Raw genomic sequence first — 19,073 nt, 5'->3', positions numbered from 1 at the left:
AAAATCTATTTTATAGAGAACTAATAATCTCTTTAATTGCAAGCCTAATATTTGCTTGGAAAGATGGCGACGGCGAAAACAATTTTCTCGAAAGCGTCTCTGTCATTTACTCTTCCAATTTCTTGTCAGATCTGCCTTTGCAAAGTAAGATAACATGATTTTTCTATTATTTACATTTGTTACCTCATTTACTCATAACCTCAGATGAGCCACACTCAAAATTCATTAACAATGATTGTTAGGCCTGGACGCTATCTCACTCAAGCAGGTCTGACGCTGGAGAGGGGAGCCTTTTGTGTTGGCCCTGCTTGGAAACTCAGACGACGCGCCCGGCCTACCTAGGCTAGACCTAGACCTGACCTACTGGCTTGTTAGCCAAGTCGCTATTTGATTGTGACCAGTCCAGTAACATTCTATCAAGTGATATGTATTACTGTAAGGCCCTCTCCATTGTCATTTGTCCATCATTATTAGCTTTTGTTTACACTCACATTCATCATACTATTATTAAACTAGGCCATTGATTGTTTTTTTATATTATTATGATTTAGTGTTAATATTAAGGTTTGGTTATATATAAACCATTATCAAACAAACTAATTTCTGTACCAAACTCTTGGCATATGCCTCTAGGGAATCTGCCCCTAGGCCTTGCTTTTAAATTCTTCGCTGGTTAAGAATCTAAGCAAGCATGCAGGCCTAGGCCTTGCTTGGGTTCTTCTTTTGGCGGCGGCCCTGCTCTAGTGACATATCGATCTGGGTGGCATATATCAGTCATAAACACGGTCTTACCAAGTCTGAAGTTCTCAATCCCCACATCCCAAGTTTTAGTTCAAGATGCCTAGATTATCTTATCCGACCAAAATATTCATTAGTACACTTTGAATTTACAAAACTTTACATAGACTTTGTCACTCTCATGGTACAGAATCTAGGCCTAGATTGAGAATGAGTTTCCCCTTCGTAATTAGGGCCTATTAATTAGTGTCAAATTTTTCAAATCTCTTTTGATGCAGGGCCATTTAATGCAGTACTACGGTATATAATTTCCCAGTACTGTACATCGTTCTCGTTTCACCGCTCATCACGGGTGATCTGCAATGCCAGTCTTGAAAAATGACATCACACACATTCTGGCACTTCATTGGGTGAAAAACATTCTTCATATTTTTGCGTAAAGTGGTCCACCCTGATATTGTCCCGCATTGTTTGAAAATCCTGGCTACGGCATTGATTGTATTATATTTTTTAATATAGTGAATTATTAACTAACTGTCTAATAATTTGTATAATCTTCAGGTGAAGGAACCATTAGTTTGTCCAAACCAACATGTGTTCTGCACTCAGTGTATGCAGGTCTGGCTAGAGCACAACCAACATTGTCCATCCTGCCGAGTGCCCATAACACCTGATACGCCATGCAAGCAAATCATAGGTGAGTATTGATTTCAGTTTTGTTTATGCTGGTGGCCCAAGAAATGTGCCGATTCGCCAAGAAATTTGCTGATGGACGGTCAAATAAGCCTGACGGGGGGACCACAATGTAGGGACCCCAGGCAGGTTTTTTGAATAAAATATGATTGACTTTATTGCAGTTTGCATAAAATATGAAATTGAAGTTCATGAAATAAATACGGGATTGCATAAGATGAAGAAAACATAAATAAAACCTACTAACTAATACATACAAATATAACATAAATTTCCTGAAAAAAATATACAGTTAAGTAAATTTTATGGGAAAGATTGTATTGTTTCAGAGTGGTAAAAATTGTGAAATCACAATATTATTAGTACTGTCAGTGTAATCACAGTAACTTTAGTTAAATTGGCAAAATCATTGCCTTTTTTTTTTGGTGGCATTTTATAAATGATAAATAAATGAAATTATTATTTATTCATCCAATTCAAAAGATAGTAAACATTTTTTCTTTATAGGTGGTCCATCTCCGTCAGATATTGGTGATGGCAGGTTCTCAACACCTGCTCTTCGGAAGGTCAGATTCGAAATGATGTACAAAGAATATGAGGTAGAGTTTTTAGTTACCTATCTGCAGTTCCCTCCTCTGGCCTACCATAGACTCACTATGTATAAACTTGTGTCTGTTTTGTGTGTTCTTGTGAATTGGCTTCTGCAGTATACTGTAGGCCTCCATGGTCTAGTATGATGCTCAATTTAATAGCAAAAGGTTGCTGGCTCGATTCCTACGAGAGGCACCTTTTTTTATTTTTTTTTTTATAAAAGAACAGTTTTTTGTACCTACATTAATATAATATAATCTTATTTTATGTCATACATTGTTATATATTGTTTCAATAAAACATTCTGAAAATTTATACAATATTCCTAACTAAATAGTTTGATTTGATACTTTTCTGAAATTAATTTTGTATTTAAATAAATGTGTTCAAAATTAAAAAATATTGAATCCCGACACGATGGTGTGCATTTGGATACCTGGAGTATGTATTATACTATCTTATCTGAGATTAATCAGTGGACCTTTCGGTTAAATATGTTCAGTAGATATATACAGTATTAAGTATTAAACCTCATAAAAACATAATTTAAAATGTAATTAAGTTTGAAAAAAAAATTAGCAAACCTATCTGACAATCTGATTGATATAGTTTTGAATGATATATGTAATTAATAATTTTATATATACCATTATAATTATAAATCAGTTATCACTTTATGAATCAATATCCTTTAATGATATTCATGATTGAATCCAAAACTTTTTTCAAGCAATAATATATTTTTTTAGAGATTTGTCTATTGAAAATAATAATATAAGATAGATAAATTTTCATTGTCCATCAAATCTGTATATGTTGAAAATGCATGAGTCCATTTGGCGTAAAATACAAAAACAAACACATTAATAGACCTTTCCGAAATGTCAATCAAACTTAACAACTGACTAATCAGAACAACCCTAGGAATACGCGCGCGTCTTACAAACACACGTGTTGTCCCACAAACGCACATGTTCGCGTATGTTTTAACACTGCCGTCTTGTGGGACCTTAGCAACAAAATCCAAGGGGCGGAGCTTAGTGGAAAGGTCCATTAAATTGAATCACAATGCAAATTGCAAAGTTTAATGTTGATTTGTAAAGCGAGGCTCAGAGTTTTGTCTGTCAGATTTGAGGAACCATGTTTGATCATACAGTATAGTGTCTGATGAAGTTTGATGATGTGGATTTTGAATTTGAAAGACACAATATTTGTTTGATTGAATAATGTTTAAAACAATAAATATTAATAATTTGTCCATATGCTTGTCACTTGTGATGTTTATGCCTGTGCTTTACGTTTTGACAAAAAACAGCATAAAATATATTTCAGAAGCTAATTGTTAACAGGAAATCATTACTTTTGTACACTTTATTAATTAGACTTAAAAATGATTAAATTTTCTTTTGTTAAGTATTCTTGATATATCTATTTTTTTCATTTGTTTATTTATTTTTTGTCTTTTCCTATTGATAGGATGAAATTACAAAGTTATGTGACGAGATAACTTCACTCAAGAAAAAGAACAAGTGCCTTGAGATATGCTTAGAGGAAAGTTCAAAAAAATCTTCAGCTACAGCCAGCCAAGCATTTGCACTTCGTACCACTCAAAACCCAACCAGTGAGGAAGGTAATGAAGGCAAGCCCAGCTTATCAGAAGCTGAGCCTAATGATCAAGTTGCATCGCTTATGAAGCTCACAAAAAATCTAGAAATAGCGACTGCTACGTACAACCAGGTCAAATCTGATATGGACAAGTTGAAGCAGGTAAGGATTATCTCAAGCATTAGTTTGTATGTATGCGTTTTTTAATACAAATATTATAGTTTAGTATTTAAGTGTTTGCTGTATTGAAATTTAATGATTAATTGATAGATAGGGTATATTTTTATATATATTTTATATTTTTGTATTTCAGTGGGCCTCTGAATATAAGACATGTTTACCCACTCAAAATATTGTTAATAAATAAATAAATAAATAAATTATGGAAACAAAATTACATTAATTTGAGGGGATACGATTTTAGTAGTTGGTAGTTTTTTGTCTTGCTTAACTCTGTAAATAATTTTGTATTAATATAAAATTTTATTGAATACATATTCATTTGAGGACCAATATGATGGTCAACCAACATAATAAAGAATTATATATTTTAAGATAAAATATATCTGACAAAGTTACATTAAACATTCATTTTTAAGTCAGAAAAATCAAAGAAAAAATAATTAATGAGAATTTCATTCTTATTTAAAATGCATATTAATTTTAAAGTTAATCTATTTATTATTTATTTAAAGATAAAGTATATCTGATAAAGTTACATTGAAAAGGTAATTTTGAAGTCAGAAAAAACAAAGAAAAATAATTAATGAATAATTTCATTCTTTCATTTAAAATACAATTTCATTCATTCAAGTTGATTTATATTATAGTATTACTTATGGAAGTCAATATTGTTTTTAAAACCATTGTATAGTAATTATGTAATAAATGTTTTTTTTAAGATTGTCTACAGTGTTTGTCTTTACATGCCTCGAGTCAAGGAGTGACCGCTTTTATAATTTATCATTCATTCCTAATTCATTTTCCATTTATTTCAATCATAATTCAACCTTTTCTTGCGGTCTGTGTCCCTTTAGTCACATGATTAAATATGATAATTTATTTACAATGTAGATAAGTTATTAATAGAAAAAGCGCGATACTCTTATTTTATTCAGAGTCATCAATATTTGGAGTTGATTTTCTGACAATTTCTAGTTCAAATCTAATAGAAAATGCTGTTTCTTATGCTTAGAAACATCATTCGGAATACCATAGGGGCTCGACAGTGGCTCGTGTAGTTCACCAATTACTGGGAATATTATATCTATTTATGAATTTCCATAGATTTCCTTAATTATGGATGTAATTTTAACACCTTCTGAAGGAGATGTTAAGATAAAGCCGCCAATATCATCAGCGCTTTGACATTTTGAATTTATTTAGACGATTTTTTGATTATCTAATTTTTTTTCCCCGATATTTTAAAAAGAGCATTTATGACACATTAATTGCACCTTTTTAAATGTAAATTTAGCTCAACTTGATACTACACTTTAGTAGCAGTCTTAATGCGCTAATGGTCTGTTCATTGTTAGCATTATAAATCAGTAACTTACTAAATACTTTTAAGGGGCATTCACGGTAAACTTTTGTATCCCCCTACAGTACTTATCTCAATTGGTTTTCTGGGCTGTTTAAAGTACAAGACTGTAATTCTCATTATGTGCAAAAAAGAAAATGAAATATGTTTGTCTACTTCAAATACACTGATTTTCAACACAACTGTATTTAGTGTGTAGCATGTTTTTAATATTTTATTATCTATGTCACAATCAGATGTAATGTTTTTGTTGTAGTACACAAAAGTGCTATTGATTAGAAAATAAAAATACAGTAGTGTGAAATAGTTTTATATACTGCCCTCTAGAGTGAGTATAGTGACAGATTATTGTCAGCAGCAGTTATGTTAAAGTTCGTTCAAGTGTATCCACAATGTCTACTTAATTAGAACATCTAACAGAAACGATATCCCCAAGTTACTTTGAAGGGGATAAGTTCAAAATAGCATCACTTTTTTCCCGTACAGTTTCAATTTTCTGTTTTTAAGTTTTTGCGCCTTGCAGGGAAATTTATTTGAAGGGTGTCAACAAATTGCCTTTTTATTTTTGTAGTTTGATTCATAAAGCATTCATAAAGATAATGTATAAATGCCACGAGGAAATTTGTTGTTGTTTTTCTGTTAAAATGGAAAATTAAATAGTTTGAGTGAGGTCTGTGATAAGTGGTGTTACCGTTACTTTGTGTGTATCCTATAGAGACATGGGTTCACGAATGCAATTGAGAAAGACAAACCAAACAACAGAAGGTTCATTCGTGTGTGAACCTGATGCTAAAAAAGTAGCTAAATTAAGCTTTGCTAAGTCTCGGGAGAGGATAAACATATTTATCAAGGTTCTAGTGTTAGTAGGGCAGTAGCTCGGTGGTTGCCTGCCAATCCAAAAGTCATGAATTCAAATCCTATGACAACACAAGTTTTTTTTTTCCCCAACTAAAAAACATCTCAACTCATTAAGTCTCAAAATGAGCCTGGGTATTCAACCTATTCAAGCTTGTGGCCTGTTCCAAGCTGCTGAGACCAGTGGCAGGCCAACATAAATTGTGTAGGTACTTGCTTCCATTTTTTCAATGTTAACCCAACCATTTTGTTTTATAGCAGTGGATTCGAATTAAAAGGAAGTACTTTCGCAGATAGGGGTAAAATATGATCATGGCACCTCAAGATGGTCGGAAATGGCACTTTGACTATAATTTTCTTTTCTTCCTCATCTTATTTTATAATTGTGAAAAAAAAAAAATAAATAGAAATTTGCACTCCAGGTTCCACTAAAAATTTTCCTAGCACTTAAAAAAAATCTACTTATGTACTAGAAAATTAAATCCAATGCCAGTGCTAGAAGTTCCCCTGCGGGGAGTCTGATTCTAAAAAGGGCCTGAATTATTTAAAAACCCCCCTTCCCTCTCCCCATGGTTGAAGATGAGGTGATCAGATGGACACCTAGATTCCTGGACATGGCACTTTCTGACTGCAAAAATAATATGTTTTCAAAGCAGTGTTTTCAACAGAATAACATGCCCTGAGCCTGCTGGCTCCGCAAATTGTTATACATCTCATCATATAGCGACCCCACTTAATCCATTATTCCCTATTAGCTTCCCTTCTCCACATGTCAATACTCTATGCCATTAGACAGTGAGCTGCACTCAGAAAAAGCCAGATTGTTGTTAAAAATTCTGTGGTAGGTTGTGTTTCTATTAGCAAAAAAAAAAAAACTTTTTCTAAAAATCCGCTGAAAAATGATTTGTTTTTTTAGCAATATCACACGAGCCGGATTAAAATCTTTGGCTGGCCGGAGTTGGCCCGCTGGGGCCGGGGTCGAACATCGGGGTATTAAAGCATCATATTATTTCATTTATAGGGCCCTCATTACCATCCAGGATACTTTATAAATAAGGGTTCTTATAATTTCAAAAAAGTGATGTAATTATTAAATTCTTTGGAAGAGGCTGTTTGGAGCAGCAATTTCCATTCAGGTATTGAACCTCGTTGTTGAGTGTTTCAACTAACCATTCTCGGCCAGCCATGCTTAGGTATCCCAGCTTATAACTGTGGCTCACAGTATGTTTCAGCCCTAGATGCGAGTATTTCAGGGCTTATATAAATAAATTAAATATTGTGGCTGCCTCTCTTCAATATGGATAATATCAGGCCTGACATACCAAGATAAAAAAAAAGATGGAAAAATTGTTTTTTAAATTGTTTTTTTTTTCAATTGAAATTGAACAGCAGATAGCTGGTTTAGATAGTTGCCTTATAATTGTAGAGTCCTGTTCCAAATTCTGAAAACAGCAAGGAGTTTTTTCATCATTTCTAACTGTAAGCCTTATATTGCATCTTAGTTTTTACACATCTGTTGAAAATTAAGTTCATTCCATCCCTATAAGCAGTCACTCAATTTTTAATTAGTATGAAGACCGAACCAAGTGTATCCTTAAAAATGAGCTCAAACAATCCTACCATAAGGGGTCGTTCACAATTATCAGCATTTTCACAAGTGTACAAACAGTATTCTTTTTCGGTACCCCTCCCTTTGATGTGAAAGTGTACAAAAAAAATGTTGATTTTTGCAAAACCATTCTCCATTTTTTTGTGAAGTCAACTAAAGCAATGTATTTGATTGCTTAAAAATAAATATTATATCCATGGTTGCATTATAATTTCACCATTATTTTTACATATTGCATGTTATTTTGAATCAAATTTTAATGCATATGTAAGAGTGTACAAATTTGTCTACCCCCTCCCCCTAGTGTACCGTTTGATAACGACCACCAACACAGATATAAATTATCTAAAGTAAATGTATGCAAATTTAAATTAATTAGAAAAAAAAATGATAATTTTTGATAGGATCTGAGCCCGGAATCCTTGTATTGGAATCAGGCATCTTACAAATAAGCATGTTTTAAAGCAAATTTGTCTGCTTCGCACAACTTGCTTAATTACTTTTTGTAAACTTATGAGAAATATGGATTTCAGTAATAATTTGCATTGATGTTGATTTGTGTGTCTAAACATAGTAAGAGATGACTTTCTGATGAAACAAATTTACTAGCAGTTAATTGGATGAGGTTTTAATTACGTAGATTTTACCCTTTAACCCCGAAGTATCGAAGAGATACCTCAAGACTTACAAAATGGGCTTCAATCCATATTTCTAATACATATCAGATATCGCTGTTGCATGTTCATTAAATGCGGTTAATTTTGGTAGAGATTGGTACACCATGTTTACTATGAAAAAGGTGTCTGAGTTATTCAATGCGATAACGAAAAATGGCTCATCTTTAGAAAACCCACAGCTAATAGTTGATTTAAATTGCATTGAAACACATCCATCCATAGGGAATGGAAGATGGAGGCAGTTCGAATTTATTCCCAAGGACACTGCATTTCTATTGTCTAAAGAAAAATGTATTTACCGATTGTGACTTGTGACTCGTCGCTGTATGATTTTAGTGTAGGCGACGAGTCGCATTCCGCTTGATTAAGCATTTTGTTGTCTATAAATTTAGAGGTGTTAAGATATGCTGTCTTTGTTATCTATCGTAATTTAAAGTAAAAAAAAGGAGGACAACAGATTTGTTAAATTTTCAAAATACACTATTACTAAAGAAATTTCATGATAACATAGTTTTTTTATAAAGATTTTTTTTTTTAAAGATTGTCAGAGGCAGGCGGAAAAATATTCAAAATAAAGTTTTGTTTTCTTGTTTTAGCAAATAGTTTTGCCAAAACATCCTGATGAATGATAAAATAAAAATAAAATTTTATTGTTGAATGTAAGGAGTGTAGTAATGGGATGGTTAAATGCTTTAAATTTTTATAAATAGGAAGAAATATACATATCCTATTTTGGAGATTTCAAGGCAGCGGCGGGCGTAATAAAAAATAAAGAAAAAAGACGTGTCAGTATTGGCCAAAAATAAAATTTTATTTTTATTCGAAATAATCAATTTTGGAGGGTGGCAGTCTCACCTTATATAATCATTATCTACTTTTCTTATGCATTGATTTTACGCAGTATTTAATTTCTATATTGTGAATTTTTTTTAAAAGTATATAATTCCAAAACCTGGGACTTACCAACACTTGTATTCATGGATGGATTAAGGAATTTGAAATATATGGGGCCCATAAAGTCAATTTTACATGGCTAAAGCACTCTCAGATTAATAATGTTAGTGTAATTTCCTCTCGCCCTCGCCTTTCTGTTTTTGAAAACTGACCCCCCACCTCTTGAATCATGCTATGGTATTTTACCAATTACCAAAGTATAAGACATTCCCACTTGCCCTAAGGAACTTAAAACCATACATTAACTTTCTACAAAACCCTGTAAATATACCTAAGCATTTCTACTGTACTTATGCCCTAAGTATAGACATATTTATTTTGGCCTATTTCCTCCCGTAGTCAATTATCAGTTCTACTGTAACCCAGATATTTCAACACCTCTGTCTCACTTTTAATTCTTTTATGCTTCGATCCTTTGATCCTTCTGAATAATTCACTCTTTCTCACTTCAAGCCAGTGCTGTATCTACAGTGGTGGGGGGGGGGGATTGCTTGTGGCACCCCAGTCGCCCCTCAAAAAATCACATCAAATTACCTTTTTTTGCTAGCTCCCGCACCCCCCCACCTAATCATTGAGGCCCCCACTTTACATTCGCAACCCCTAGACTCCTATGTACAGTACGCCATTGTCTCAAGCCCTCTGATTTCTAGTGACACATTTGCCCTTGCACAGTACTTATTTTTAAATGTTTTACCTAATATCCCCCTGTACAGGTCAACACAAAACTAAAAGACGAAAATGCTCAACTTCTACGAGAGAATGGACGACTAAAACAAGACATCACCAGATCGCCGAAAAAGTAAGTCATAACACATGCTGTTCGTACATGGGTGCGCATTCACGCGGGCGCAATGAGAGTAGGCGGGATAATAATGTAGTTGGATTTATGTAACGCTTTATATCGAAACGGTCTCAAAGTTTTCATGGTGTGGACTAGCTCCTGCTTCCAGTCTCTTCATGTCAGCTACCTGGTAAACCAGTACCAGCTACTCTCATCTGTCCACAACAGGGGCCCAATGGGCCAGTACACCGGGGTGATCCCTTACTCGTCTTGAAAGATGTACTGGGTTTTTTTTAAAGTGTACATGAGCTAAATTTTGTAAACTGGGCCTACAGTTTCTAATCCTTTATTCGAAAGACTTTTTCCACCATTAAAACCATAGGCAAGCGTGTCGGTCAAACCATAGAGAAAATAGAACTGTTCTATTTTCTCTATGGTCAAACCAGCACAAATATTATGGTTAAGGAACAATGTCCATTACATGCTTTTATGGGGCTGAACTCAAGCTGCTAAGTGTCCCAAAGGGCCAGCCAAAAATTCCAATTGGACAAATAAAAAAAAAAAGGAAAATTTATTTTTATTTTACTTTTATAATAGAATATTATAGAGAAGAAAATAATACTTAACAAAAGAAAATATCCAGAAGAAGATGGAAAGGACATTACAAGATAGGATGAGAAATGAGTTGACCACTGCATTGCTCATCTTCAGCGATGATACAACATCTGTTTTCCTATCCTAAAGCTACTTATCACTACCACCGTCATCCTCCAAGATTAGCTACGGCAAAACCTTTCAAACCATTTATTATTCATATTGCCTAACTCTTTTACAATAGTAAGCAACTTAGCATACATGTTACCAGAATCAATTATTCAATGGAAGATTTTGGGAAATTGAAATTTGAAGTTTATTTTCGCATTATACCATTATGAAGACACTGCAAAGAAATCCTCTAGAGACTGGCGTAAACTTGTATCCATTTGACTGGCCTTATGGAGGATCCTATATGGTTAATATTGATGAGTTTAAAGCAGAGTTAATTCTCTCTTTCTATTAAAAAAAACACATTTATCCTGTTCTTGAAAAACCATTCAAAGTACCTGAATGTGAGACAAGCTGAGCACTTAATTACCAATTAAATACAAGTGGGATAAATATATTTCTCACCCTAACCTTTTCCCTTTAATATTCACAATATATCTCATTTTGAATTCTAAGTAAATCACATTTCTCTTAAATGCATATAAACTCACAATTAGAGAAAATTTTTGAAAAAAAAAAAATATTCTCACATTTTGTTGTTATTTTATTGCATCCGAACTGTACTATTAACAAATAACACTAAATTCGGGCATGTACTACGGTCGTAAGACTGTCGCACATGAATCCAATTCCCCTACCTGTGAGCACTAGACGATGCGAAGCCGTCTGCTGATTGTGGGTGGCAGTCTGAACGGATCGTCATACTCGGCTACGACATCAAGATTTTGATTTAGGTCTGATGGCTCAGATCCTTCCGTAACCCTCCCAAAAGTAATAGGCAGGATAAACGACAATCTTTATATTTGCTTTTCTCAGTTGTCACAACCGCTTTGGCTACCACAGTTTCAAATTTAAAGAGGACAAAATAAAGAAATTTTTTTTTGTCTTAATTTCTTAAACAGAAAAAATAATATTGTATACACTGCTTTAATTACTGTTGCATCATTGGGAATATACAGGTATTATGTATGGTACTTGTAAGAAAAACTTTGGTTGGGACTAAAACTGGTCAAGTCTCCACTTTTTCCTGTCATAGATGCAATAAAATTTATACTATATGCTATTTCCTTCTTATTTACCTCTGTTATATGCTGACAATTCAAAACCATTTATCAGCAGAATAAAGGAGGCAAAATACTAGTTATTTGTTGTGGTACTTAAGCGACAGTTTCTGAGCTTGGTGATGGCTTTAATGTAATCCCTTGTTAAACATACGATCCTCTTTTTGTTCTCATGTTCTCCAGTCAAAATGATCATGTCGTTATCCCCACACAGGGAGGTTTTAATTAAATTGTACTTGTTGAGAATTAACAGTTATAAGTCACAATCTAAAACAAGCCTAAACAGAGTGTTCTCTGCAATTGCCTAGACATCAGTAAGAAGATTAGACCGATGATTAAGGTGTCCACTGCAGCTATTGTTAATGGTTGTTTTAATTGTGACTGCAGCAAAGGAGTGCAAATTCTTGGATGGAGAATGCTACTACTACTACTACACACAATACAAGAGTATAATGCTTTAGAGTTACTGACTTTTGTTTTGGGGAAACAATGCTCTTCAGTCACTGATGATAGTAAGGGATAAGCCCGGCTGAACAATATCGATTCAGTGATTGTATAGGTTTGTTTACATCCCTGTTACAATGGAGGAAACATTTTGCCTGATTAGTGTAAACATCTATAAAATATAAATATATAGGGTGTTTGTGGAGGCATAATATCGAGCATAATTTAAAGGCTTGTGATTGATGTCAAATACATTGGTTCCTTTTTTCTTTTATATTATGTTTATTGTTTTTAATGTACTTATTATTATTATTCTTTTCATTATACGGTAGTTTCATCTGGTTTGCTTATTTCATAGTATATCCATTGTGCTTGGTTTATTATCGATAAAACAGTTCTACAGTTAACATTTTTATTTTTTTCAAAATATATTTATTACATTTATTTATTGTAAGGTACGAGAAGTACAGAGCCGCTGCAGAGCACAGTCGCTTATTGCAATGTGAGAAGCAAGTTAAGCAGCTAAGAAAAGCATTAGAGCGATCAGATAACTATATTGAAGAACTCGAGAACCAATTGGAGATGAGGAGCAACAAGGTCAAAACAGGGGACAGAAAAGATGACAGTGGGGGACAAAGAAAATATAAACTTGCAAATGTGGACTGCTCTAGCAAAATGAGAACAGGTAAATAATGTTTTCATATTTGTTTTGGGGATAAATACATGAAATGAAATAATAAAAAAGAAAGTTTATTTTATTTAAAGTATTGTATTAATTTAGAAAAATATAAATATTTATTTATTTCAATCTTTAATGAGGGTGGTCCATCTATCGAAAGCTGGTCATTAGGGACCCTCAAAACAAGACAGAAGAGAGTATGAAACTAATTCAATAAATAAATAAATTTAGACAAAGGAGCCCAAATGAAATCCTGAAACCAAAAAATATATAAAAAATATACATATGAGGGGAAAAAACCCAAACAACAATTAGTTATGATATTGATACCTGTTAAAAATCACAATCTTTTTTAGTGCTTTAATTTTAACTGGTGATTTTAATTTTATTTGCAGATGTTGCAACATCTGTTCTTAAGTACCTATCAAACATATCTAACAAATTGCTGCAAGTTAATAAAACAAAATAATTTGGGGTTTTTAAGGCCTCTGATCTTACCGTTTTTATTTGTTCTACAGATTTTTCTACAGATGATCAAAGCACAAACCAAATGTTCAGAGGAAATTCAAGTCTCTGGGGACCAGAGCATACCAGCCTAGGGAATTCATCTTACCTAGAAAAACCAAGTTCAGTAACTCCAGCTACAACATTCAGTAAGCTAAGTTTGAACTCTGTGACTACTGATTCTGCCGCCATAGATAAAGGGCTTCAGTACACCAAAAACTCTGGCCAAGCAAACTCTAAACTCAGTTGTACCAGGCAATTGAACTTTGGCCATGTTGATAATGGTATTGGGACATCTTCTAATAAATATTTAAGGGAGAGTAATACAACATTTGATAATCTTGACTACACGTTAACTGATGAGTTGTCAGATTGTGCTAAGCTTATGAATGAAGCAGCACAAAGGGTATATACAAGAAAAGGCAATGATTATCAGTTTTCGGGGCTTGCCAATTCTTCGTTAGATAATGGAGACGTTTCTACCTCCCAATGTGATTCCAAATTTATGCTTTCAATCGAACATCCATATTCACTTCTTTCAAAGTCGGATTTTCAGTTTGATGAATCTCTCCCATCATGTTCAACATCAACTCTTGGTCTCAACTCTCTAACATCTAATCCAAATATTTGTATTACTATTAAACAAGACAACACTAGCAACGAAGATTCAATTTTTTCAACCAAAAGGGATTTTAGTATGTCTTCAAACGGATCACGTCCTGGACCAAGCAGCATGACTTCAGATTTTGAGTTTCCGCATGACCTCCCTGGTGATGCCACTCCAGCATTATCTGGTGTGTCGTCAACTGGAGGCAAAGAGATGCTGTCTTCAGGAATGATGTTTTCATCAAAAGGGAATTTGTATGGCCGACCAGGTCGAGTACATGCCACTAGTGCCCAAGGCGCCATGGAGGAGGAAGATGGCGGTTTAAAACGAAAAACCAGTGAAGGGTACAGCTGTGTGGTTAATAGTCCGAGTAAAGCCACAAAATCAGAATAGAAAAAACAATACTGTACATCTTTATATTTTAACCAATTTTGATAGTATTAACAATGTACGTGCAACAAATTTCTGTAAAAGGATGTATTATTTACATTCAACCGTATCCTTTTTTTTTTTAAACTCTGTTATACATAACTAATTTTTTGTCTTTTAAACTGTAATGTACATCTTTATTTTTTAACCAATTTTGATTGGTTTAACAATATATGAGCAATGAATTTCCATAAAAGGATGCAGTAAAGCGAGTCGGAGTCTAATAGCAGGAAAATGTTTAATCAAAGGTGGGAAATATGGATGGGAAAGCAATCAAATTATTTTAAAGGTGAAAGAAAAGACCTGAAATCATTCAGAATATGGGTGGGAAAACAGGAATGTAGGCTGGAAAACATTAGGAATATAAGTGGGAAGTTATTTGTGGCAGAGACAAGCCAAACCAGTCACTCGTCGCAAAAGTCACATTTTAAAATATTTAAACAGTAAAATGAGAGCTATAAAATGAAAAAAAAAACGTTGGATTAAATGATTCTTTATGAAGTTACAGGAGTTTAAACATACAGCTGTTTAAAAAACAATATTTGAGAAATTTATAGCCTTTAGAGTTTATGAGTTTGGGGATTTCATAGGCAGAAACCATTACCAAATTGTTCAAAAGAACAGCATAGCATGATATATAGATATATTTCTGAAAAAGGATTTGCGATAAGTGACTGGTTTGGCTTGTCTTTGCCGCATTTGTAATGAATGTTGTAAACATTATAGTATTAGGCAAGACTTTTTGTATACCTTGTATCACCAACTAATATTTATAAATATCGTCAGAGGAGGGCAAAAAAAAAATAAAAATAAAATTTTGTTTTCTTATTTAGCAAAATAAATTTTGCCAAAAACATCCGTATGAGGGAGAAAATAAAAATATAATTTTATTGGAGAAAGTAAACACTGTAGTAATTGGATGGTTAAATGTTTTAAATTTAAATAATTAGAAATAGAAATAAGTGATTCCTTTTCAAGGCAGCAGTGTGCGTAATAAAAAATTATTTATTTTCTGAAATTTCCATTTTTCCGTGGTATTAGGTGCACTAATTAAGGAAAAATTAAATTTAATTTTTATTCAAAATCATTTTTGGTATAAAAAAGGTAAAGCTAAACAAGGTATAAAAATTGTCTAGCCTTAGCTATGAGCATATAATTGGAAGCATAGTATGCTGGTAACACTAAAAAAGGCCAAAAAGGCAGTGAACCCAGTAGCTCATTTTAAAGCCTCATTTTGAGATTGTTATAAGAAACTAAAACCTCTGGTTTTTTTACATGATTTGAACCCAGGAGTGTGGTATTGGAAGGCAAGCATCATCAGGCAACACTTAATAATAAATAATAAAGTTCTTAACCGTTCTGAATCGACAGAACAAGTGGTTGTAATTGACTACCATAGTAGTTGACAAGCTTCAACATTGCAAAACAAAAGAAGGCAGTTTCTAAATTTATGTGTGTGGGATGGTGGGTATTATACTAGTGGTGTGCCTGTCAGTACTGAATTTTGATATTTTTATAATTGTCGTATTCAGTTTAGTATTTATTCATTTAGCATTTTTACATATTTTCTTGACATTTCTATTCCAAGACATAACTCAGGGTTGCTTATAGTGTATTGTATTCACTCTGAACATACATAACAGTTGTCTGTTTTCTAGATTTTTTTAACATAAATCTAATTTGTTACTGAAATTACTAAAGTTTTTAAATCCCAATTGTATTTTCTACTGTGTTAATAACTAGGACCACAAATTTGAACAATCTTGCTGATTGGGTGGTTGTTTTTTTTCTAAATATTGTATTAAAATGAATCATCTTCCATACCGATTTCTCATATTGTCAATATTTCATTATTGTCATTACTTCAATTGAAGGTGATGACGACGACGGTGATGATTATAGTAGTGGTGGTGGTGATGACGACGACACGTAATGATGAAGATGACATAAGAATTGTTATAAAAGCGTCAAATTGCTTGTTTAAATAAATTTGTATTTTATTCAAACATCCAACAGTGTAAACACCAATTACAAGATGAAAATAAATATATAAGAATATGATAAAGATAAAAAGCAGAACATTAAACAGTAATCATTGAAAAGCCTAAAAATTAACTTCCACAAATAAATAAATAAATATTTAATATAATTGAATGAAATAAGCAAACGTTTTCAAATTTAATACACACAAAAACAATTCAGATTTCGTGGGACGTTTTAGCACAGCTTTGCTCCAGTCAGTTTAAAGGTCTGAAACGGTATTTGTATGTGTATGTACGGGTAAAAAATATATATATATATATAGGCCTACTGCATTTCCTTTAATCAATTTCAATTGTAAGCTAAGGTAGGGTAAGTGAAGTGCAGTCCGGCGGCAATTTTTGCTGCGGTCCACGAAAATATATTGAAAACTGTGTGCGGCCGGCCGACCTATCATCTTGTTTACGGCCTGACGTGATCATCAGTAAATGTAATGTAAAAACTGAGCGTAAAGCTGTATAAAAACTGCATGAAAGTCTTACAAAGTAAATTTGAAACGTCAAAATCATTTTTTTATACCTCCATGGTTATATCAAAAATTCGCTTTGTCCTTCAAACGATTGTTATGCGCATCCTAACGGCACCCTGATGGGCGTCTGACTTATGCAAAGTTAGCAATTCATTTAATAACAAATATGGCGCTTTAGTTTCTAAACTTCTCAAAAAGCCTTATGTTATTTACCTGGTGATTTGATAAGGTGACAAGAATGCACAATGTCCAACCTCCTCAGCGGCAGATCCAGGAATTCGAAATATAGAGGAGGCCCAGAAAGGTAGTTTTTCAGATAGCGGGTCTAGTCTAGGCCAAGGTGGCGGCTGAGTATCAAAGTGTTTAACCCTCTATGGCACTTCCAGATGGCGGCTTTAAATTACATAAGATAAGGTTAATTTTATTAAAGGAAAATCATAGTATAAACAACATAAATTAACTGTATAAAGACTCCAAAATATTTAAAAATCTACTTAGAACCACTTTTTAAAAACATGGATTTAATTAGTGAACAGAGTTATCTTAGCCAAAACAATATTTGAGTAAATGCGTCATACAATTTCAGATAAATGCGTCATACAATTTCCAATACAATATGCTGCTTCGTAGGCTATAGTCTTTTTATGATGTTGAACATTTTCTCCTACTGTTTGCCTATTTCTGGTTAAAACTTGTAGTACATTATACTGTAGCCAAATGGCAAACTATTGCTTTTGTCCATCCGACAAGTGGCGACGACGTTCCTCTAGGGTCATGTTTTTTCAGGATGTTAGAAATATTATTGAAAACTTTCTTGTAGTACTTTTGAAAATAACTGTGAAACAGCCTGTGTATAAGTGCTAAATGTGATATTTCTAATCTTTCCGTTGTAAACTTTTAAGAGAAAATTTTAAACCTATGTAATTCGATACAGCCTAAACAAGTAAACAGGAAGGCCAAAACTAAATTTTAGAGGCAAGCCTCAATATATATATAAACATATATAATTTATATATATATATATATATATATATATATATATATACATTGTATAGTTATTGTCATTTTTGGCCATTATTATTTCCTATGAATCCTCGATACGGAAACAAGTGAGTGATTTGTGTTATGCGAACCCGAACACATGTTCAGTTATCAAAGAGTTTAATACTCATGCCTCGCTCGCGATTCAAAAGCGTCATATGGAAAAAAAAATAATTACAAGTAATAGTATACAATGACACCATCATATTCTATTTCGAATATTAATATAGTATTGTAGGTCTTATTTACATATTATCCGCTTTATTCTATACAGAGACATCGGTAATCATCTTTACTTCCAAAAGACCGTACATCTTCATTATTAGTGTGTAAGAAATTAATATTTAGTCCAGCTGTAGTAAAAAAAAGTAATATAGTCTTCCCTACTTTTCTTAGTGAAAAAAAAGCCAGTCTGTTAGACTGACATCTTTTAGAAGGGCCGTTAATGATTTGCCTGTTTGTTTACTAAATATGGTCATGGTGACATCACATCATGACCATATATAGGCACATCATGACAAAAGCCCTGTCTAGACTGTTACATTTTATTTGACATAAACATATAACTTGCCTAAATATGGTCATGGTGACATCACATCATGACCATATATAGGCACACCATGACTACCGTACTCGCGCGAATAAGCGCCCGGGCGCTTAAAATATTGTTTGCACTTTTTGAGGGGCGCTTATTCGAACGGGCGCTTATCAAAACAGATTGGAAATTAAGGGGGCGCTTATGGAAATAGAAGAAAATCGAGGGGTTCTTATGAGAACTTATTAAATTCAAGAGTCACAGTTTGAATGAAAAACGATTATATAAGGACATCAGGAAACCACAAATTACGAATGGTGGTGCGGCGGAAAAGATAATAGTACAGAGAGCATGGCTTGTCATGACAAGAATGTTGTAAGTAGAATAGAAGATGAAATTAATGGTGGTGGTTAGCTTGTTGGCCATCGGCCGATTGAGATTAGCAGGATGGCA

General features: G+C 33.3%; 1 protein-coding gene across 2 annotated transcripts; it reads left to right on the top strand.

The window, feature by feature from the left end:
* Positions 1–36: 36 nt before the first annotated feature.
* LOC117101504 (ORC ubiquitin ligase 1-like) lies at positions 37–15,176 on the top strand. Of its 2 annotated transcripts, none has more exons than XM_033241479.1 (7): positions 37–144; positions 1,300–1,435; positions 1,939–2,030; positions 3,499–3,789; positions 9,979–10,064; positions 12,772–13,001; positions 13,526–15,176. In XM_033241479.1, exons 1-7 carry the CDS (start codon positions 64–66, stop codon positions 14,497–14,499), a joined length of 1,890 nt encoding a protein of 629 aa, XP_033097370.1. In that variant the 5' UTR covers positions 37–63; the 3' UTR covers positions 14,500–15,176. The 2 variants fall into 2 exon arrangements, with proteins under 2 accessions (XP_033097370.1, XP_033097369.1); XM_033241478.1 differs by having other exon boundaries at positions 13,514–15,176.
* Positions 15,177–19,073: the final 3,897 nt, after the last annotated feature.

Source organism: Anneissia japonica, unplaced genomic scaffold (genome assembly GCF_011630105.1).
Source record: "Anneissia japonica isolate Jap-2015-1 unplaced genomic scaffold, ASM1163010v1 scaffold287998_len430063_cov162, whole genome shotgun sequence".
Taxonomy (NCBI): Eukaryota; Metazoa; Echinodermata; class Crinoidea; order Comatulida; family Comatulidae; genus Anneissia; species Anneissia japonica.
The sequence above is the reverse complement of the archived record's forward strand: the minus strand, read 5'-3'. Positions and strand labels throughout refer to the sequence as shown.